The sequence below is a fragment of the Varanus komodoensis genome, unplaced genomic scaffold (assembly GCF_004798865.1).
Source record: "Varanus komodoensis strain SLA01 unplaced genomic scaffold, ASM479886v1 scaffold29_1, whole genome shotgun sequence".
Classification (NCBI taxonomy): domain Eukaryota; kingdom Metazoa; phylum Chordata; class Lepidosauria; order Squamata; family Varanidae; genus Varanus; species Varanus komodoensis.
In genome coordinates, this window is record NW_025335759.1 from 12,344,802 (window position 1) to 12,367,407 (window position 22,606).

The 22,606-nt window shown below is 55.0% G+C and overlaps 1 protein-coding gene across 1 annotated transcript in view; it reads right to left on the minus strand.

Annotated features, from left to right (window-relative positions):
- LOC123025908 (SPARC-related modular calcium-binding protein 1-like) overlaps positions 1–11,909 on the minus strand; it is a 39,304-nt gene extending 27,395 nt beyond the window's left edge. The window contains exon 1 of the mRNA XM_044435049.1: positions 11,815–11,909. Coding sequence (XP_044290984.1) covers positions 11,815–11,886 — 72 coding nt within the window. The 5' untranslated portion in view covers positions 11,887–11,909. The remainder of the gene's footprint in view (positions 1–11,814) is intronic.
- Between the last annotated feature and the right edge of the window lie 10,697 nt (positions 11,910–22,606).

Below are 22,606 nucleotides of genomic sequence, written 5' to 3' on the forward strand. Positions count from 1 at the left end.
AGTTTTCATGGTGCCGCGGGCCTTGCCTCATGCAGGGAATTGCACTGAGCTTCCAGAGGATATAAACTCCTGTGCTTCCCCACTGCTTCTTCCATAATTTCTCCGACCACAGAAGTCCATACAGAAAGGAAAGATGTTGCCTTCTGATGGGTGGAACTAGGAGCTCTCTGTCCAGAAGCCCTCTAGGTTTTCTTTTGTAATTTGCAGCAAGCCAACCTTGGGGAAACTGAGGCCGATACAGGGTGGTGCTGGGTACAAAAAGATCTGTGGCTTAGACCACGGCAGGGGTGGGAGGATGCTCGGCTCTGCATGTGCTAATTTACATATGCACTAAAGTCTCCCTCTCTCTCTCTCTCTCTGTCTTTAAAAAGAGAGGAAGGCATTTGATTTCAGAAAAGAACTTCAGGCAGAAAGTGCCAGGGCCCTGGGGGGCCACAAGGAGGTGGAGCACCCGTGGGCAAGAGGCCAGCTAATCCAGGGGTCATCCCCCCCCCCGAACTTTATTTCAGCAAGTGTTTCTGGACAGCAGGGTGATGGGCTTCCCAGAGTTTGTGGGTACAAATGAAAAATTCAGCGCTCCGGCCCTGGAGTGTCCCTTCCCTTAGGCAGCCTATGGTCCATTTTTCCCTTGAGCCGAAAACAGCTGGCCAGTGCAGACAGAACTGTGGTCAAAATGGGCCCTCTGAGAGCCGCGAGAGAGCAATCTGTACATTTTAAACATTTTAAAAAGCCCAAAGCTCGAAGAGGGCGTGGCATGCTCAGTGCCCGAGAGTGGTGGACGCAAGGGGGAACAGCAGAGGGTATCTCGGGGAAAGGCCACGGCCGGCAAAGGGCAGCCCCGCAGAGAAGCGCTCCGCATCACGACGCCCCGTTGCAAATCCCACATGTTGGTCTCTGCGCTCCATGTTTGGGTTTGGAGGGCAACTGGCACACTCTGAAATCAGCTCCCAGTCGCCGGGGTCAGTTGCGTCTTTCCCCACGAACTCTCAAGAAAGCGTCTTTTAACAAATAAATAGAAAGCCTGGGTCCTGTTTCTCTGTTGGCCCCACAGTTGGGGGGAAACCTTTTTTGCCTCAAAAGAAAGGAGGCCTGTTTTGCTTTGAGGCTGAGGGAGGGTAAAGCTCAGCTTAGCCCTGGACAAGCTCCTGTTCAGCTCAGTGGGGCTTTCACCAGGAAAATGGGCTGCTGCGTGAGCCAGAGCTACTGTTCCTTCAGCCTATATGTAGGAGAGAATTGCTGGCTCACTGCTTCGCAGCCGTTTTCTTACAAGTCTTGATTTAACGTTTCCTTGTATTTTCCTAAGTAAACATTTTCTTTGTTTAAGAACATACTCTTGACTTTTGCCTTGGGAATTCCATAGCGATGGGTTTTGAAGTTAATTACTATAAAACATTTTTATAGCACTTTAAAAACATTTACACGGCACAGTAACAGCCACTCTTGCTCTTACATGCTTGACAACCCTCTGTGATTCCTGTTTCAGAGCAGCGAAGAGCTCCGTGACTTGCCTGAGACTAAATGATAAATTTATTCCAGATATGAGACCACAAGCCATTTTTATATCCCTCACTCGCAAATGTTGCTAATAGGAGATAGAAAGCGGAAGAGAGCGTTGAAATGACAGCAACGTCGGGAGGCACATTTTGGTCGATGTAGCCTTTGAATCGTAGAGCATACCAAGTGAGCTGAACGACTCTTGTGCAAACAGTCCCTGGCCTATACGGGCAGTTCGTTCCACCTCGGTATTTCAAAAGCATTCAAGAAAGACCATGCAGTTAGCTGTCGGCGGTGCAAATCAAAGCTTTAATACAGCGGAACGGTTTTAAAACAACAGAAATCGAAAGAGCAAAATGCCTGGGGAAATAAGGTTTTCCCCCGCTGCTGAAAAGAGGTGCCAGCAAACCTTGATGCTCAGGGGTTGCCAAGTTCCCTTAAAAGAATCCTGGACAGGTGAGGTTCAGCACGCAATGTGAGCTTGGTGGGGTTACCCTGGCGACCTGGCCATGCAGGTCTTGGTGTGATTCCGCAAGGCCCCTCCATGTTCTGTAACACATCTGTGCAATGCCGAGGATCAGGGAGCACCGATTAGTTATGCCTTAACTGTGTCAAGAAGACATCCTGAAGAGGGACTCGACTCGTGCTCGACTGGTAAATTCAAATGCACATCTGTGGAATGCAAGAATTCCAAACACGAAGAGCGTGAACCATGCCCAGCATTTTGCAGACGAGAGAAAGGAAATGCCGGTAAACCCACCATTCTGTTACTGAGAACCGCCACCAAAGCCCCTAAGAGCAAGGAGCACTGCCAAAATCTTGCAAGATGTTTGCAAGGAACCTCCAACTGGCAGAGACGAAGGCAGCCATGTCTCACGAGCTGGAATCTTAACATAAGGCATTTCTGTGCAAAGCAGGTTCAGCTGGGATGGGCAGAACATGTGAAGCAGAGGTCAGGCCTCAGCTGCTCTGGGTGTCAGAGCTGACCGCAAGCAGTACCCCCAACTTGAGGAGAACATGGCCAGCACCTTGCTTAGCCCCTCTTTCGGCTCCTGAACGCCTTGGGGCTTTGGTTTGCTGGTACCCACCTCACGACTGTGATGCGTGGCTGCCGTGAGCGGCCAAGCACCAGACCCGCCCGGGCCTGGGGTGGGGGCTCGCAGCCCATCAGCCGGCATGAGCTGCGAGCAGCCCCCCAGCACAGGCCTCATTTCAGGCCTGTGCACAGGTGAGCCCTGCTTACGATGGGCTGGGCGAGAACTCCGGGATCCAGTCCGGGTGAGCTCCAAACCAAGGTTTGTGAGGCAGTCTCGAGTCAGACAGACAGCGGTCCAGAGAAGAGCTGAGTTAGCAGAGGAACGGAAGCCGGGAAACTGGCACTCAGACAATGTGCCTGCGGAAGATATTTGGAAACGAACGCTTTTCACTCCGTCTTTTCAGAGCACAGCCGCAGGCCATCCGTGTCACCGAAGGAAAGGCCTACTCACGAGCAGGGCCTTGCTCAAGAGGAACCCCTATTCCTCAGGGGGGCACCTCTGGGAGCTGGCTGAGCTCACAGGAACTAGGGGCTGTTCAGCTTTAGCCACGGAGCCTGAGGGGCTGAACCATCTGAGCAGGGAAGAAGCAGGATCTGCCTTCGGGGGGGGGGGGGGCAGAACCCCCTGGCCAAAGGCAGAGTTTCTCCACAACGCTTCGGAAAGGCCATTTTCCAAAGAGGGCTCCGCGGCTGTTGCAAGAGGTGCGCCACAGTCTGGAGACCAGTTTGACGGGTTCCCGACTTTCCCGGGCACGCAAGTTCGCGACAGCACAGAGGGACCGGTTTCCAGCGTCAGCGCCTCCCGTGGGCCCAGGAGATCGGTGCGTGGCTGCCCGGCCCACGGACCCCCCACCCCCACCCGGGGAGCTTTTCCGAGGGCTCCCGTGACCGCACGCCAGGCCTGCCCCACCGAGTCCCGGAGCCAAGGCACACTCGGCCCTTTCAGCTGTCAGCTGGCAAAATTTGCGAGCGCCTCCAGCAAACATGGCAAGGGAGCGTCGCTCGGCCGAATCCCTTGCCAGAGCCAAAGCTGCGTTGCAGGGCGGGCGCCCGCCCTCCTCTTCCCCCCAGACGACAAAAGCCTTTGGTTAGCGAGCGAGCTGGCTGGGCGGCTTATGAAGGGGGCCTTATTTGAACGAGGGAAAGGACGGGGAAGGCGGCCAACACACATCAGTCTTCTGAAAACCCAAGATCGCAGCCTCTGCCGTGCTGCCACTCCCCCCCCCCCCCCCCCCCTTCCCCAAGTACGACTTTTGCAAAACCGTTTTTGCAATAAAAGAGCGATGGGGTTTTTTGGTACTCTCTGATCGCAAACAAAGCCGGCACAAGAAACCACAACCATCAAGGGACATCCGAAAGTCATCTGGTCGGAGGGTGACCAGAAACCATGACATTCCTTCAGTTAAAGGGACTGAAATCCACAGAGCCGTATTTTATCTTTGCAGTTCACATGGCAGAAACCTTGTATTGGCTGCTTGGTGCTGGATAGTCTTTTGAGGTAGTAATCGGCCTTAGTTTGTTTCTAGGAAAAAAGAAAAACCTTACTCAAGGTACCCCTCTGTCCACCTTGTTCTTTGCTATAGAAGTCTTGGACCTAAATCTGGGTGTGTGGAAGCAGACTGTGGATTATTCTATCATGAAGAAAATGCACTCCGCACATGCACTGAGGCACCTCTGTGCAGGGTACAGGCCATGGATTCAGTCCACATAATCTCCAGTTTAAAAGGTCTGGAGGCAAGCAAAGGAATCCCCTTTCTCTGTCTGGTCAGCCCTGGCATGAGGACAACCCCTCTGCAGAGGTGGCTCTGTCTGCTGATCCAAGAAGAGGCAGTGTCGTCGCTCAGCGGCAGAGCATGCCGAAGGCCCCCAGTTCCGACTCCGGCATCTCCTGTCTGGAACCCTGGGGAGAGTCTTGTCCGAACCCTGCTGCAACCTGCTCCCCCGTAAATCGAGACTTTTCAGAAGGAAGGGCAACCTCAGCCTCTCAAAGGTACCACTGACCTGAGAAAGGAATCCTCAGTATTTTTCCAAGGAAGTATCAGAAGGCAAGAGCAGCTTGCACATGGGGCCAAGGGCCTCGGCCCAGTTTCTGGGCTGAAGGGAGCCACAGCCAGAATCCCATCTGTCCTTTTTAGGACAGAGCGGAGCTTGTAGGCGTGGATCTTTCCAAGGGGGCTTTTTTCTCCTTGCAAAAATCTGGCACCTCGGAGAAAAAGGATTAAAAAATAATAAGCAAAGGCAGCAAAAGGGTGTGCAGTCGGCGGCTTAAAGGCAATCAAAGGAAAGCTGGTTTGTGTTCCAAGTTCCTATCACTGGTGGAAGGAGAGTGCGCCTCGGGGTTCGACACCTGCGCAGAGTCAGGGAAGGAAAGGAACAGGAGGAGCAAGGCAGAGAATGCGCACCTGCACATTTCTGCTCCTTGGCACTGGTGCTGTGGGGCTGCTTTTTTATTATTTGGGATTTATTCGTTAAGGCACCCTGTAGAACAGCATCCGTGACCAGCGCCCTCCACGGCACGTTGCATTAGCCGTATTAGAATTTTGTTTATTTTTAACAGGATTTCCCAGTTTACACCGCCCCCCCGCCCCCAGACTGAACACAGGCTTGGGTGCAACCCGAGAAAGCAAAGCAAAGCAAAGCAAAGCAACGCAACGCAACGCAACGCAACGCAACGCAACGCAACGCAACGATTTGCAGTGAACTGGCAAGGAGGTGGTTGCTGTGGGCCATAGATAAGTAAAGGGCAGGAATTTCATTTGAAGGGGATGCTGGGAGATGTGGGGAGGCGGGGAAGATGGAACTGGAAGTGGAAAACCTCATTGCCATGGGAACCAGGTGATCATCCGACCAGCCAGTTCTGGCAAAAACCCATGCAATGTTGGAATGGCAGGGGTTTGCCTGCTGCGTCATGGCACGGTCTTCCTCTTACCACCCTCCGCCTTCCCACTTCTTCATCCATCTTTTTCCCTTACTGCAGAAAATCCATGAAAGAAAAAGGACGGCATCGCTGAACCAGGGACGTTCCCGTGTGGAAGCGCCTCGCACTTATGTGGCAGAACAGAGAATATAAACCCATCCATTTCCGGAGCAGGCAACTTGCGCTGCTGTTGGTACGTTGTGTTCATATCCCCCCTTTTCTCCTCTTGCGAGGAACCCAAGGCCGTCTATATAGCTCCACTGTCTCCTCACAGCAACCGCCCCGCAAGGAAGGTGAGGCTGAGGGGGTGGCTGGCCCAGAGGCAGCTTCCTGGCCAGGTGCGGACCAGACCCGGGTCCCCCGATTCCCAGTCCAGCACTCAGCACCACCCCATGCCGGCTCTCCGGTAGCCGCAGCCTCCACCACGGAGGGCCCCCGGCTTCACGGCAAGGCATATTATACCAGCTGGTTTGTGTACAATCTGCAGAGACCTTTGCTGAGATAAAGGGGCGTGATGGCTCTTGTCTCATTTATTCCCTTCTCTGCTTCTTGTGTGAGGAGGAAAGTCAGAGGCTTGCCCACAGCCAACCAGGAAGGCGGCCACCTTTTGAAACTGGCCCTGCTCCACCGCCTTTCACATAAGCCTCTCCTTCTCGTGCGATGCCAGAGGGAGCTGCAAAAGAGACCCCCCCACACACACACACACAGAATACTTGCACAGAGAACCAGCAGGCCTGGCAGTGGGGGGGGGTGGCTCTCGGAGAAGCCCAGAGGGCTGGTTTCCCCCCACACACCACCCCGATATCCGCAGAAGGAAGCGCTTCCCCGTCCACTCCTCCTGGTGCTGCAAAACTCAGAGGATCAGCTCTGGGCAAACTCCACCTCTCCGCCGTGCGGGTCACAGCCACCTGGGCTTTGAACCTACCTTTCCCACATGTGGGTCTCACGCTTCACACCACGCAGGTCCCCACATAAGCAAGACGGGAGCCCTGCTGCAGGGGGGGTGTGGAAGGAGACATTTATGAAGGTGAAGGCTTTTCTGAGCATGGATGGAGTGCTTTTCAAACTACTTCTGGATACCACCGTAAGGAAAATAGGCAGAAGAGGAGAGGTGGACTGCATTGGAGGAGAACATTCTGGGGTTCCAGAAAACCCCTTCACAAGGACCCGCTAGGCAAGGTTGCCAGCTCATCAGGAAACTGCCTCCTCCGGCCTGCTCTAGCGCTCTTAAAAGCTGCAGGGTAAACTTGCCACACTCCAGAGAGGCACACGTGCCGACGCTTGCCGGACAGATGCCCTTTCCTTAACTGGCAAAAGGAAAACTAGGGGGGTCAAGGGCGTTTTCTGCTTTTTACTGATGATGATTGCAAGCCCCGGACTCCTTAATTAGGAGACCAACTGATGTACAGCGAGTCGCCACCAGCATTCATCCAGGGACTGCCTCCAAAGCCCCCTTCGCGAGACCAATTCGGACGAGGGCCAACCCCCAAGGACACCCTCCCTCGCAGGCGCAAATGCCTTCTCCCCCCACCCCGGCCGCCTGCACGGGCAGCGGGAGGCGTGCCTGATCGATCCGCGGTCCTATCGGCTGGGTATCCGACGGACCAGAGCCAGCCTTTTTTAAGCCCCCTGAGGTATGACATCAGGCGGAAGGGCTTGGCTCCTCCAGAGCAGATTAAAATTAGCTCCCACAGGCAACACGTCGGGAGCTAAATAAGGGTATGGGCTGCTGCCCGCACGGCCTCTCGCGGGGCTGAGACGGAGCTTTGGCCCGAGCCCTGGGCCTGGGGAAGGGGATGCTGGGGGACGCAGAATGGCCGGCAAGGGGCAGGGCAGACCCCGGGGTTTTAGGGCCTTGGGCAAGGGCCTCGCAGGTCCCTCCTTCCTCCAGTGCGTCTCCCTGCTCGCCACCGCTGCCCCGAGCTGCTCTCACTCCTTGGCCGCCTCCTCATCAGGGCTCCCACTCGCTCGTTCGGGAGCACGGAAGCGGAGGCGTCTCCTGTCTCTCCTCCTCGCCTCACCGTCCCCTGGGCTGGAGCGAGACGGCAGGTGGCCAGGGCGAGGCAGAGGACCAAGTCCAGCGAACTTTTGCCAGGAGGCCCCTGCCGGAACGTGGGGCCATGTCAGGTGCCCAACCAGTGCAAGCCTTGGTACCACCCCGAGCAGCTCCCACCTCCCTCTCTGGCTCTTCACCGACGGCCCTCGCTAGGCCTTGGTCTGGGATTCCCCCTGCCCCGCCTCGCCCCATTTTCAGGGTGCCCTGGATGCGTCTGGGGCTCGACCAAGAGACCGTCTGGGGCTCTGCCCCTACTCAGCCTTCCCCAGAAACATGCATGCACTCCAGATACTGCCAGCACCAGACCAGTCCAACTGGAAAAGCAAACCTGCTGTCTGCTGCCGGAGCTAATCAGACCTTGAGTATGGAAAGAGGAAATAAAAACACTAGATTTGCCCATGCCTACTAGCCAGTTCTGGTCTGACTCGACAATTTTATTTTATTTTATTTTATTTTATTTTATTTAGAAAATTTCTATGCCGCCCCATTCGCCGAAGCCTCGGGGTGGCTCACAAACATAAATAACTTTGATAAAATAATATAAATTAACAGTATAAATTAAGTCGCCACAATCTCACCAGCGGTGTTGACTGAAGAGCAAAAATTGTCACATACGCTCAAGAATCGTCGGCTTTCATAAAAGGTGCACGCCTTTTGCCTTCCTATATGCAAATATAACAAGAACCTGGGGATGCTGCAGGAGAAGCAGGTTTTTCTAGCACACGATTCTAAACCCAAGTACAAAAAATTCTCCACTGGTTATAGAAAGCTGACTGGATGAGAGAGAGAGAGCACAGGATCTCCAACAACAGGCAGCAACCTTGATATGAGAAATGAGCCGTTCCTTCCCTCTGAACGGGCCCTCAGACGCTACAGAGCTCTGAGCAACAACAGAAGGAGAATTTCCAGCGGCACGAAGGAGGATGCCAGACATATAACCGGGCAAGACCCAAGACCACCTCCCGTGGTTTGACTCTCGCCGCTAGTAAACATTCGCCCGAGTGCCACTGACCACGCGGCTGGCTGCCTCCAGCTCGGGCGCCGCACCGCACGGCACTCGCAGGGCCCAAAGCGCAGCCCCTCGGCTCCTCCACGGCGACCGCGCGGCCCATGCCAGCTGATCGAACCCATGGCAGTGCTGGTCGGCCATTTCAATGTTCAATGTGTGGGGTTTTTTCATTGTTACATTATTATTATTTATGTATGTTTTTATGTATTCTTTGTGAGCCGCCCCGAGGCTTTGTTGCGATGGGGGCAGCATAGAAATGTTTTAAATAAAGAATACACTGCACGTGGCAACCAAGGCCAGCAGCCGGGGGGAGCACGGTTGGGCGCCTGCCGAGGGCCCCCACCTGGCCGGGCCCACTCCTGGCGCGGCTTGTCCACTTCCCCTTGCTTTGGTGGGCAGGGGAGCCACGGGAGACACCACGGCCTCCGCGGTCCTGCCGGTCAGGCGAGTAAGTGGCAGCCCGGAGGAGGAGGAGGAGGAGGAGGAGGAGCTGCCCCGGGGGCTCGTGACGATGGCAGGGTCAGCGGAGGGTGTCTCGCCCCAGGCCCCCCTGAAAGCTGGAGCCCCCGCATGGGTGAGGGGCCCCGAGGCTCCCTGGGCCGGATCCTGTCCGCAGGTCGGAGGTTCTGCGCCTTTTCTTACAGGATAAGGCAGGGCAGGGTGGAGCAGGGGCCCGCGGGCCTCTGCCCAGCGTACCAAAGCCCTCCGTGCAGCCTGGGCACGGGCAGGCAGCAGCAGCAAAGAAGCCGCTGGCGGCCAAGTGACCCCCCAGCCCCCACTTCTCTCAAGAGCCCCCCCATGCAAGCTGCCCACCCTTGAAGCTTCCCCTGTCTTTGCAAAGGGCTGAGCAGCAACGGCGTTCCAGGAGGGTGAGGATGGCACCATGAGGGTCACGTGACTAAGAGATGAAAGCAAGCCATTCTCTGCCCCCAGGAGCATACAGTCGACATTTCAACAGCACTCAGCGACATGAGCAGGGCCAGCAGGGCCGGTTTGCCAAGTGCTGCCGGTTGCCACCCAAAGAGCCCCCGCCCCCATAAGACCACCGAGCCGAACGACCGAACTGGACCCTTAGAAGGAGGAGGGGAAAAAACCTTTAAAACAACAGAAGAATGCATACATAAAATTTAAGTTTCTTTTCAGTTAGAGGGGAAGGCTCTCGGCTAAATTCAGCATGCCGGTTTTGAGGAACGGTTTGGAGATCAGTGGTCATCAGGTAAGTGGAGAGAGAGAATTCGAGGCACAGGGCAGGACCAGCACAGGACGCTGCAAGAGCTCGGCTGGGCATCGCTGGAATTAAAGGACGTCCCCCAAAAAGGTGGAAGAGCTAGCAGTGTATTTACAGGAATCCTTTGGCCTTGGCCCACGGCTACACCAAGCGCCACAGTGTGCCTGGTTTCCCACCTTTGTAAATATGCAAGCCATGTTTGTTGGCTTTGTTTTCAACACAGGTCTGGATAAATCAGCTGCCGAAATATGCCCCCTCTCAGCAAATCCCCATCACCAAAGTTAACTCCGCATGTTGGTCTAAGCTCAGCTCTTGCTACCTTTTCTGGCATGGGATTCTATATATTAATTATCCACTGGGTGAAGGAGAGCTCCATTTGGTCTATCTCAGACTCCCCCAATCCAGCACCCCTCCCCATGTGCTGGACTACAACACCGATAATCCCCAGCCATCTGGAGGACTCCAGGTTGGAAAGGGCTGGTCTGCCCTGAGATTTTCCACTAAGTCAACTTCAAGGAATGAATCCGACCTCAAATCTTGAGAGCCAGTGTGGTGCTGTGGTTAAGAGGGTCGGACTAGGACCCAGGAGGGTGACTCTGAGCCTATCACTGACTCTCAGCCCAACCTACCTCACAGGGCTGTTGTGGGAGTAAGCGTGAAAGCAGCAGGAGGAGAATGATGCAAGCACAAAGAAAACAAGAAAAAGAGACAAGAAAAAAAGGCAGAATAGAAATCTAATAAATAAATAAATAGTGATCCATAAACCTAACACCAGAGCCCTTTATTTAAGGAAAGACGGACCCCCTCCCAGGATCTAGGCCTACTGAGATTAAGTACAAGTTGGACCCTGACCCAAGTACTTCCCGCTGTGAAAGAACAGTGGCAAGGGAAACATTTGCCTGGCAAATCTGGGCAGAAGAGACCCCCTGAGCGAAAGAAGGTGCCAAATCCACCTGGGTCACTGGAGAAAGCAGCCCCAGAGCTGTCTGATGGGCTGACACGACCGCACCCCCAGCGCAAGCCACGGCCTCCTTTTCATAGGGTCACCGTAACTTCTCAAAAGGGACATTCATTCTTCGGGTGTCTGTGGTCTCGGAAAGCCAAGAGGCACGCCTGCCAAAACCTCCTCTCTCCCGCTGAGAAGTGCGCAGTTGAGTTCTTCCCATCAGAACCCAACCCCACCAAACCAGAGGGGTTTCCATACTTAAAGTGATTCTGCCCACTTAATTAGACTCATTTATTCCAAACCGGAATGTATAAACGGCTGACTTCAAACAGGCACAAGATGTCTGCAGAAGAGAAGTTATGTACCGCCGACCAGGCAGAAGGCGCTCCACTGGGAACGCTGCAATATGTAAATACAAATATAATCAAGGAACACTTGCGCTGCTCTCCTTGTTCCCCCAGCCTTCTTGCTTCGTATCAGCATGGCACTTTCCCCACACCGAAAGACAGAGCCTAATGCAACTTTTTTGACTCTTTATAACTTCTATGGGAAGAGAATGCAGAGAGCAAAACCCGTTGCCTTAGGGCTCCAAACCTAATGGGATTCCAAGCTGCCAAACAAAACTACGTTTCATGCCAAGCATTGATCTCCTTAACAAAATCCCAGTTTTCGAAGTCCAAATATTTAAATACACGCGCACACAAACACCTCTGACTTTTCGAGAGTTGTGCCATCCAAATATTTATGAATTCATGCTGTATCTGCGACAGGGCAAAAGTGAGGAGAGAGAAGCGAAACGGGGGATGCGCCTCCCATTCAGCACAAGTGTTTCTGTGCACATGTTGCGGAGAACTGCCCCCCCCCCACCAAAACACACACACACAAAATCAATGCCACCTCTGTACTCCAAAAGCCGCCTGTGTCAGGTCTCGCTTCTGCCTCGCTTTTCCTATCAGCATTTGCAAAATAGAATCTTGCTCTGGAGTGGTGAAAGATTCATCGGCTCCTGCAGAGCCGAGATTCGGCGCAAAGATATGGTGAGCTTCCCTCCCCTGCCCCTCGCTACTCGAACATGCGCAGGCGCATGCCACTTTCCCTGTGCTTCTGCTTGCCCCCAAGGTACCTTACCGGAGATGCGTTCCACCGGAAAGGTGCTGCCAGCTCGGGAAGGACCAGGAGTAGCCAAAGCACGGAGGACATGGTGCAGCCGGTTCGGGGCGATCCAGCCCAGTGGCACGCGGCTGGGTCTCCACATGGAGGTTTATAAGGGCAGCACTGATTCCACCCCTCACCTCCTCCCTTTTCTGCATATCATTGCACTTTTCCCTAAGGTGGTCCAAACCACGTGGACCGACAACAGCTGGGGAGAGGAATCCACGCCCCCGGGGGGGGGGAAGGCCCCCCCGCCTCGCCTCCCTCCTGCCTTCTTCCCAAATTAAAGAGTGAAACCGTACCAGAGGAAAACTCTCCGAGTGAGGCCAGGGGGTGCCCTTCCAAAAGGAAAATGAAAGCAGGGTGAGGCACCGTCCCAGCTGCATATCTCCTCGGAGTCGAGCCACGGGCCTGGGAAGTGCAAGCGAAGAACAGCATTCGAGAGTATCTGGGTCATGTGCAGAGTGGATTTCCCGCATCACAGCTGCGTGTGTTCCCTGCCGCCTTTCATATATCCATAACTTCGCAGGGCTACCAAAACCAACGGGTTGGCCTTCTGGGCATGTCTGAGCCCCAGTACCTCTTTCAGGCATTGCCAGAAGCCCTCGCATCCAGCCTTCCCTGCCCCTGCTTTGCGGCCCCGTATTTCCCCCTGGAAGATACAGCTGGCTGGAAGATTATTTGCTGGTTCGTCTGCTAGCAAGGTCTTGCGGGTTGTGTGAATCTGCCAAGACGTGCCGTCTGTGTCAAGGGCCACTTGCTAATCCCATGAACTCCGAGCATATGAGGAATTTATACCCTCCTTCAGTTGTATTCGCATAGGAACGTGCCCACCCTGATGCCACCCCAAAGGCTCATCTCTGGGGCATTTCTGCTTACAGCAGCTCCCACCGGCAGCGACCCTTCTGTGTCACAGATCCACAGAACAGTAGGGTCGGCAGGGGCCAGGAGGGCCACCAGGTCCAAGCTCCTGCTGTTGCGGGACCCCCCGTCACGCCGTGCCGCGCAGGTGACTGCCCGCTCTCGCCTGGAATAGCTCCTGAGCCCACGGCCCCCCCCGGGCAGCTGCTTCCACTGCCATACGGCTCTGGCAGTGAGGACGTTTCCCCCGGTGTCCGGCCTGAATCCGGTGTGCTGTAGCTTCAGTTCGTTGTCCCGTGTCGTGTCCGACACTCAGGGACGTACAAGAAGAGATCTTTCCCTTCCTCTTCCTTCCTTGCGGTTTCACAGCACCCCAGTTTTGGAACACCCCCCGGTCCCATGTGCTGGGGGGGGGAAATAAACTAGACTGGGTCTAAATGCACTTCCCCAAATCAGCACCACATTTACAGGCAGAAAATGGGAGGGACGTCTTGGTTATGGAGGAGTTTCCACGTGAAACTGAAAGGGGGGCTTGCTGGGTCTTCTTTCCACCCCCCTTTCAAAAAACCGGTTCCGAGGATGCCGTCAGGACAGAGGAACCAGCACAAGCGCACGCAGAGCCATGCTCTGAAAGGGCCAGTGCCAGGTTTTAAGGGCCCCCGGGCCAGGTAACCCCCACATGCCCCCCCGGCAGAATTCGGCCTTCTCCCCCACCTGGGAGGTGGCCAAGCAGGGCCACGGGAAGGAAGAGAAGCCGCTCCGGAGCTCCTTGTGGGGGGCGCGGCGGGATGGGAACCCCTCAAGGGCCCGGCCCTGCCTCCCCTTGGCGCCAACCCTGCTCTCCTGAAATACGTTCTTCAGCAGTGCTTATCTTCTGCTGCATCTGAAGAATACATTATTAGGCATTTTGAAGCAGAGCATTATTCTGAGAGGCCATTCGAGCAAAAAAGCCACGTTGTTTTGTATGTGGAGGAGCCCCTGCTGCTACTGCACCCTCCAAGCAAGACCTGCTGGGTTTCTCTCCGCCTGGCAGCCAAATTCAGCTTCGGGGAAGCCGATGGGAAGCCACACTCCAGTGGCAGTGAGGCAAACAGCAAAACAGCCGCACTTTTCAGTCTAAAGCTCTTAGGAGATACGGTCAGCCTTGCAGAACGGAGGGGTAGGACCTGCGGGAAGTCCAGGAATTGGCCCTAAAAAGCAGCTGCTGCAGGAAAGAGGTGGGTCCCGGAAAAATGAGGTGGAGCAACCTCAGGAAACCGAGAGGACAAGACTGGTACCTGGAGGGCTGGATTTGGACCACAGCCTCGAGATTCAGTATTCCTCTACTAAACACACACACGGTTTTGACCACCCACCACAGTCAGGTATTGCACAGATGTTGGAAACTGTGTCCCCACCCTGACAATACACTGAAAGTAACGAGAGAGAGAGTGAGGCCCAGGTGCAGAGAAATGCCTTTATCTGCCCAGATCTTTGAATGTGCTCACAGCTCTTCAGTGTTTGAGTCTGTGTTGTGCTGTTGTAACTGCTGGTTTTAAAAGGCAGGTGATCTGCCTTTTCTGAGGATTCCCAATTTTGCCTTAATTGTTTCAGTATAAAATTTGGATAGCCCCTCGCAAAGTTGCATAATTGTGTGAGGTATAAATATACTGCAAAAATGCTTCAAAAATCTCCAGAAAACACTGTCTTCCTGCGGGTGCCCCCCTCCAACCCTGCTCCAATACGGCTATTAGACCTTCTCCGTAATACTGGTCCTCCGATTGCAAAATGTTCTCCCCATCTCTTCTTCATTTTTAATCCTTCGCTAATTGCATCAATGCCGTGTTGTAGTTGTTTTACATCTGCTGTTCTGCTTTTGCATTGCATTTTTGCAATCTTGCTGTTTTAATTTTTTTCTATTGCCTTTTTGACTTTTTTTTTCTTTTGTACACCACCTTGGGAAACTGTTGAAGGGCTGGTTATAAATCTCTCCTAGAACAAACATTTGCTGACATGTCCAAAATAGGCAAAAATAGGGTGTAAGGAAGGAAACTGAGTAATTTATCACATTGGGGAACGTGACTGATTTAAATGGGTTATCATGGACAATCTATATCAAACAAAGAATCTGTATAATGAATACACTTGCAGAAAATGCTCCAGAATGAAAGAGTGTGATGGAACTACATCCAGGCTTCATTTCTTAAAATACTGCTTGGTGTTCCTTGTCGATCACCTCATGTGACTCTCCTTTTAAACAGAAAACAGGCTAAAGTTGATCTAGTTAATACGCTGCATGCCAAGATTGTGATTAGATAATCAATGGAAACATTCTTAGGGTGCAGCCTTATACGCATTTAAACAGAAAAAAGTCCCACACACTGGTAGCTGTGCAAACACGCACAGGATCACACCTTATTCTGCTGTTTTTTTAGTATCTTTCAATACCTTAAAAAAAGTTTTAAAGCTGCATCGTTTGATTCTAGGCCTTGCTAATCGTCATTTGGAATTTGTTTTATTTAATTTAAAATATTTATATCCCATCCTATACCAAGAAAAGTCCCAGGACGGCTTACAAAACTATAACAACTGATAACAACTACAAATAACAACCATAAACAACAAGAACATAATACCAGCAAAAAATCGAAATCAAAGTCAAAACAAAAAGCAATGAAATGTTCTAATTCTATATATAGTATAGTCGAATGGGGTTTTGTAAATTACTTTGGGGACTTGTTGGGACTGAAAAGTGAGAATTTATCTGTAAAATAGGTTGTCACTTTCTCCCCCCAAATCAGCTCTAAGCATTCACTTATTCTTCTATCTCCAGTATTCATCCTTACATATCCAAAACATTCCCACATACACACAGGAGAGAGGCTATATCAGCTCCGGGGAAACCCTAAGTTTTGCAGCAGGGAAGAAACCCTTCAGGGGAAAAAGGGGGAACGGAGAAACGCAGAACTAAGGGTCTGGGAACGGAGCAAGCTCTGGCCCCCGAAATGCTGACGGTGCCTGGAAACCTGACGCAGGAAGCGCTTGCACCGCAGCATTGCGCTTGTGGGGCCGACGCGCACTTCCCTGTAATTCTGCACATCTGCAAAATCGTTGCCCGAAGAGGGAGGGGGAGGATTGGCTGTGACAAGGAAACAGCGAACAATCCTCCCGAGGGCCGGAATGCCAGGGCGCCCCGGTGGATCTCCTGGACTCGGGGGCATCCACAAAGCCCAGGGGGACCCCAAGGCTTTGCTGGCCACGGGGCCACCTGCTCCAAAGCAAGCAGTCCCGCTGGGGTCGGCTCGTCTGCTCCAAACCTGGCTATGACCGCGGAGGGGCTAAGGCCACGCCGGGTGCGGATTCCCCAGGGCGCTTGGGGCCCTCCGCCGGTGGGCCGGTCCTCCCACCAGACCGTCCCCAGCGGTTCTTGCACCTTGTGCGCCTTCTCATCCCGACTGCCCCCTGCTCGCTTGCCAGGTGGAGGCCCGCAGGGTCAAGGAGCATGGGACATCTGCTCCGGCTTGTCCCCACGGCACTCGTCTGAGCCAGAGCCAGAGGCTGGGGGGGGCAAGCAGGTTGCAATGGGAAAGAGGAAGAGCGGGGCGAGGGGGGAGACCCTGCTGGGGTGAGGCCAACGGACAGGTGCTCGACCAGGTGTGCCCAGGTGCAGCCCCTGCGTGGAGGAAGAGCCACAAAGCTCCCGGCGCATCCCGAGCCCTGGCCGGTGCCTCACTGCGAAACCGCCCCGCCATCGCGACTGGGGCAGCGAACGGGCCCGCGAGCGCCCCCTAGTGACCTCTGAGCGCAAAAGGCTTGCCCTTTTCTCCCTCTTTCCGCCCGCACCGCCAAGTCTGTTTCTTTCTGTATTTCTGCTCTGCAACTCATTTTTACCTGGGTGGGGGGGAGTCTGTGGCTACGCCCCGCAAAGCTTTTCATCCTCAGAGACTGGAAACTGGGGAGGCAAAAGGCCACCCATTTATGGGCCAAATCTTTTCTAGGCATTCATGGATCCCTGCATTCCATGAAGATTCATCAGGAGCAACTTGTTCTCCCTTTTATGCTGTCTTTTTAAAAAGCAGGCAGCCATTTTCCAACTCAACAACATACCAAAAATCACCCCGCCCCCATCCTCGGGGCTTCCACAGGTGTTAGACTAGAGCCCCCCCACCAGCACGACATCACTTTTATACTGTCTAAACCTGTGCAGGATCGTGCCCTTAACCTTCTGTGAACAGCGGAGAGGGCATTGGCTATTGGTGGCATAGAAATGCAATAAAAATAGATAACTCAAACTTAGAAATAAAAAGGTAGGTTCACCCTGGGAAGGACAGACTGTGTCCAAATGTGTTGGGGTCCAGTCTCTGGATCTCTAAATCCTTTGGATTCTCCAGCCCGCCCGCCCCCCATCAAAATTCTTTCTCCAGCACCTGAATCAGGGACAATGACCCTCTCTTAGCCTTTGTGGCATTCCGTATCTCATGGGCGTTGCATTGCACAGATGCACCAAAGCAGCGGGCAAACTGCCAAACATGATGGCACATTTTAGGGCATGGGTCCGGCTATTCCTCGAATGGACACAGGGAAGCTTTTCCAGCCTGAATGGTGAATTTGCTTTCCGCCAAGCTTCCAGAGGCCACATTTCAGGGATGGATGTGGCCATAAATGCCTCTGAGAAATACCGGGATATTTTACCTTAAAGCTCTTGCTGCCACTGGTAGGAAAGGCATATGGACTCTTTAGAATAGATGGGAAACTGCACAACAGCAGAGCAAAGCCCAGTGAATGCTGGGAAAGATGTGTGGGAAGCCCGGAAGCCCCGGTGGGTCAGAGTTGATCCCGGCTCCCTGGAGCAAGGCACGATCCGTGGGCCCCATGGTCCACCGGGAGGGTCTTCTCCTTGCCAGGGTCACCTTGCTCCTCACCCCCCTTCATCATGGCTCCCGCGTGCTCGCTTGGGAGGCTCAGAGCCAGGAATCAGGAGGCCAGGCTTCCTCTGCGCCTCCGTCCTCCAAGCCATAGTGAAGAGGACGAGCAGCTGCAGATGGCCATTATCAGAGCGTCCCCAACAGGTTGTGGGCACTTAATAAGCACCTGACATGCCTACCTGGAGGCCTGCAGCTGGAAGGCCACTTTCAGAAAGAGGGAGGGAGGACCAGTCCACAAGCGTTGTGGCCACTCACACTATTCCTTCCATAGTTCTCTCTTTCCCCTCGGCAAATCCAAATCGGCCCAAGGACAGCCAGGGCCCCTTGCATGGAAGGGTCCGATTAAACCAATGTCCGGACAAACCCACTTCTCCTGCCCCTGCAGGTTGTTTCCAAGCTCCTGCTTGGTGCGCCTGAGAACTCTGCACGTGGCACGGAGTTCCCGGGATTTGGGAAGGTGGGTGGAAAGGTGGCAGCAGGGGCAGGGCAGGAAACTCTCTCCTCCCTGCCTCTAAGCGCTCTTGCACCCGCTTGTGTTAGTGGTGGGAAACACAAAAGGCAGGCCAGAAGTGCTGTTGCGACACAGGGGTGTGGGTCTGAGGAGCGCCCCACCGTGGGCCTGCCCGTGCAGGAATCTGCTGGCTGGGATGACCTTTGCTGGGAATCAGTTTCTCGGAAGGTGACGGGCAGAAAGAGAAGTTTCCATTCTCCGCTTCCATCAAATCGTCTCCCTGCCCTGGCTCAAGGGAAGACACCTGTGCAGGCTGTGAGTAAGACGTGAACTCATGACCTCAGCTTCTGAGCAGGCAGGTGCAGAGCTGCTCTGGGAGGGAAGGAAGGTGGGCCCAGCAACCCAGGAACAAGGGAGCGGTTATGTACCTGTTCGTGAGCTGACCCAGCCTGTGCTTCCCACCCCACGGTGCCGCTATCCGGCTCCGGCACACCGCCTCAGTGGCAGCGAACAGCCCCAGTCTGTGTCTGATGAATTCTGTAGCAACGCTTTTAATGGCCTCTGGACTAGCGGCACGGCCCCTTTCTTTGAGGTGCATGTCTTTCATCCCCATGAATCTCCCTCCGCGGGCACCTTCCTGGCCCCTTCTCTAACTTCACCTGACTCCCCAGCAGCCTCACCCTTTGGCAGTCGACCTCGGTCAGCTCAGCTCCGGCATCGGAGAAGTTGCTGGATCGACTCAGCCCACGGCCTCCTGCTGCAGAACTAGCCGCACCCGCTCTCCCAGCTGCCAGCACCCAGACGTGTGGGGAATCGGGCACCCATTCTGGGGAAGGGGCTAAGCTCTTGGCTCCTCGCTCCTCAGAGAACTCAGCTCACTGACCAGAGCTGGAAGCGCCTTCGATTCGCACGGTGTCCCTTGGGCACCCACTAATCCCAGCACATTACCCCGGGAGGAAAGCACAATTCAGAGAAGTGCTATGACGCTCTGCCCAGAGTCCAGCTCTCTTGTACCTGCCGGGAGTTTTTCCCCCGCTTGGCCCTGGCCTAGCAAGCGAGCCGAGCCGAGCCCAACTCCGCAAGCGCTTGTGAACACCAGCAAGTTACGCGCTCGCCAAGTACGCAGTCACCGCACCCCGAGCACGAGTGCAACCTGCAGGGGGCGCTAGGCGCACGGGGGTGTGCCCTCCGCCACCCGCGGTGCACGGGAGCCAAGCGCGTGCAATACACAAAGCGCACAACCCACAGAAGTAGACGCCGAACTGCATTCGCGCCGCCGCTCGCAGGCAGGCCAGCCATCCGCTAAACCACCATCGCCGGGCGCGATCCCTGCCAGGCGGCCGCATGGAAACGCAACGCGAGCCCGACTCAGGCAGAGAGAAAGTGGGACGCAGTTCAGGGCGTGGAGCAGAGAAGACCCACAGATTCCTCTCCAAACTGCTGGTTGCTGCTCCGGAGGCCCCCCAGCGGAGGACCGGCGCTGCTCTCTGCTGGCTGGACGTGGGACTTGCCCGTTAGCTGGAGAGATTAAAATCAACCCCAGGAAAATGTGACTTGCCCCTGAAGGAAACTGAACGTCCAGGGGTAGAAGCCACCCCCATCCCCATGAAGAGGGGGCTTGCCAGGCACAGATGGAGCGATCCTGAAGCTCAGCAGACTCCATTAAGCAGCGGCTTGCCCAGCATGGCTGGGTGTCGGCGCTGGGCTGGGCATTTCCCCTGAAAAGGGAGCTTGTTTGTCTCAGATACAACGCAATACCGTCCCGAGATGCTAGTCGTTGGATGGTACAGAAAAGCTCAAGTAAATAAATAAATGCACACCTTCTGCATTTCCACCATCTTGAGATGCCGCCATCGTTTCAGGTGTCCGTGGAACTCATGCTTATCTTCATGTACGTTCTTGCCCGCCACATACTGTCCATTTAGTTATGTTCCGCACACAGGGCGCCTGTGCAGGGCCTCGAACCTGTAGCAGGCACGAACGCTGGAGCAGAGAAGCCAACGATTCAGCATTACGTTTGCCCAGGAAAATGCCTCTGCAACGTATGCAAGGTAAAAACACGTGTCCGGGGGGGGGGCGCTGCGCCACGTCCAGGAAGAGGCTCCCACCTGGCACCATCCGCCACAGACAGGCTGCGCATCCCCACGAAGGACGGGCTTGCCTTGCACGGTGTAACCTGCCTCTCATTGGAACTGGCCCCATGACACGGAGACGGGCCTTGCATTTCGCGGGGACCGCCTCTAACTGAGCCATCCCCATGGGAGGGCTGGGTTCCAGTCGCTGCTGAGCCCTGAAGCCCCCTGGGTGACTCTGGGCCAGCCGTGGACTCGCAGCCTCGCCTACCTCACAGGGTTGTTGTGAGGACACAATGGAGAGAACGGGGATGGTGCGAGCTGCCTGGAGCTCCTTGCAGGAAAAAGGGCGGCATGAAGCCTTCTCTCGTCTCGCGAGTCCCATCTCCAAATCAGCTTGCCTAGGGCGGGGGCAGCCTTCTTTGCGGGCCACGGTTTGGGGGCAATGAGCAATTGCCCTATACTGCCCCTCGCACACGCAGACTGCACGCGTTTTGTTCTTGGTTGAGAGGCGCAAAGCACGGCTGCGGCCTCCCGCCGGCGCCTAGTAACAGGGACCGAGCTCCTCCGCCCCAGACGCGCAGGGCTTTCCCGGGCAATGGGCTGGGCCTGCGGACGCCGGCAGCGTCCTGGATCCCGAAAGCGACAGCTCTACCCTTTCCTAGATCTACGCGAGCGCCGCGCTAGAGCCAGGCCACTACCAATATGGCGGGCGCGTGACCCCGCGCTCCTGCACCGGGCACTACCAACATGGCGGCGGCGCGGCACTTCCCTGCAGGCGCGGGGGCGTGGGCTCCTCGCCACACCCAGCATGGCTTCCCGAAGGCGCCGTGGCTCTTTCCGACCCGCCCTCCCGGCAGCGGGGCCCTCCCTGCCTCTCCTGGCATGGCCGCCGGGAGGGACGGCGAGGAGACGCGCCGGGCGGCAGGAGCGGCCTCCTCCCTGGCCGCTGGGGAGGCGCTTTCCCTCCGCCGAAAGGGGCTCGGGCTCCTGCCCGGCCGCCCGAGGCAGCGGGCCCGTCCAAGCGCAGAAACCCCGGGGAGCCGGGCGGGCCGCGGCAGCCCCGTCCTGGACGCGTGCTTGCAGCGCAGGCGGCGCTCCGGGAGCTTCCCTCCGATGGGGCGCGGCTCCTCGCTTCCCTGCCCCGGGGATGCAATGCGAGTCGGGTGCACGTTGGAACGCGACGGCGGTATTTGCGGATCGGTTGCGTTCGCAGCACGTCCCTTCGAACTCCGCAGGGCTTGCTCCCAGTTGGCTTGCATGGAAGCGCAGCGCTGGACTGCGGGCCAAGTGCGCGATGCCTCGTGATCGCTTGAGCTCGGCAGCAAAGAATTGATGTGACGTCCAGCACCGTCTCCGGGATGCTTTTCTGCTCCTGCAGGAGCGGCAGCGCTCCGGCGGGTTAGGCTGGAAAGGCTGGTGCTGGAGGTCGCACAGGGCCAGTGTTCCTTCCAGTAGTCACCTGTGCGGGTGGGAACGGGGCTGCCATGCTCACAGGGGTGCCAGCGCAACGGTGGTGTTTATGAACGTTTCTTTAAGGGATCCGTTTCTGTGGGAAGGGGTCTGGATAAGCAAAGCAGTAGGGCGTGATAGGTGTGCAGTAATTTTAATGCTGTGGTCTTGAGCGGGTATTCCCAACCGAATATTTTAAAGATAAAGACATTCCCAATGTTTTATGGGAAGCAAGGTGGCGTTTTTACCATCAGGTATATGCCCCAGGCTGACCACTAATGACCAGGCAGTTAAAATGTGAAGATGACAGGTTTTTAGCCAGCGTTGTCCAAAAAGAAACCATAAAATGCTCTGTTCAGGACTGTAGTAGGACTAGAAATACCAGGTTTCAGTTGGCTCAGTGGCTAAAATGGCCTAATTTATGTAGGTGGTCTGGGGAAGATACAGTACTGGGAAAGGTGCCAGATGGGTGAATGTGAAGACTGAGGGAAGCCTGAAGAGAGAAACCGGAAAGGATCTACAGAGAAGTTCCCTGGCTGACCATTTGCTCGATTAATCAGTGTTGAGAGTCCTCGACGACCAAAAGCAGGATTATTTTTGTCATAGAACACACCGGAACAGCGTTGTGGTACCTTTTTTTGATGGATTTTTCCAAGTGATTGTGAATCGCCCTGTTGGGCGTAGCAGGTTGGCGGCAAAAATCATGAAGATAGTGCCTGCGGGCTGCTTGTGTGTCGGCGCTGATTGTGAGGGCGCTGCTCGGCTTGGGACGCTGCTCGGCTTGGGATCGGTCGTGTGGTCACGCGCTGAGTGCTTACTGCCGGTGGTGACCATTGTGTAAAGGTGTGACCCCAAGACATGAGTTCCGGCACCTTTTTTTTTTTTTTTTTACAAAAAAAGCACTGACCAAAAGGTATAGAGAAATTCAAAGCCAGCAGATACTTAATGCAGCCTGTGGTATCCCCAAGGCTGTGCCAGAGGTACAAAGAGTGATTTAAGTGCCTCCAACATGCATATAGGTCAACTCC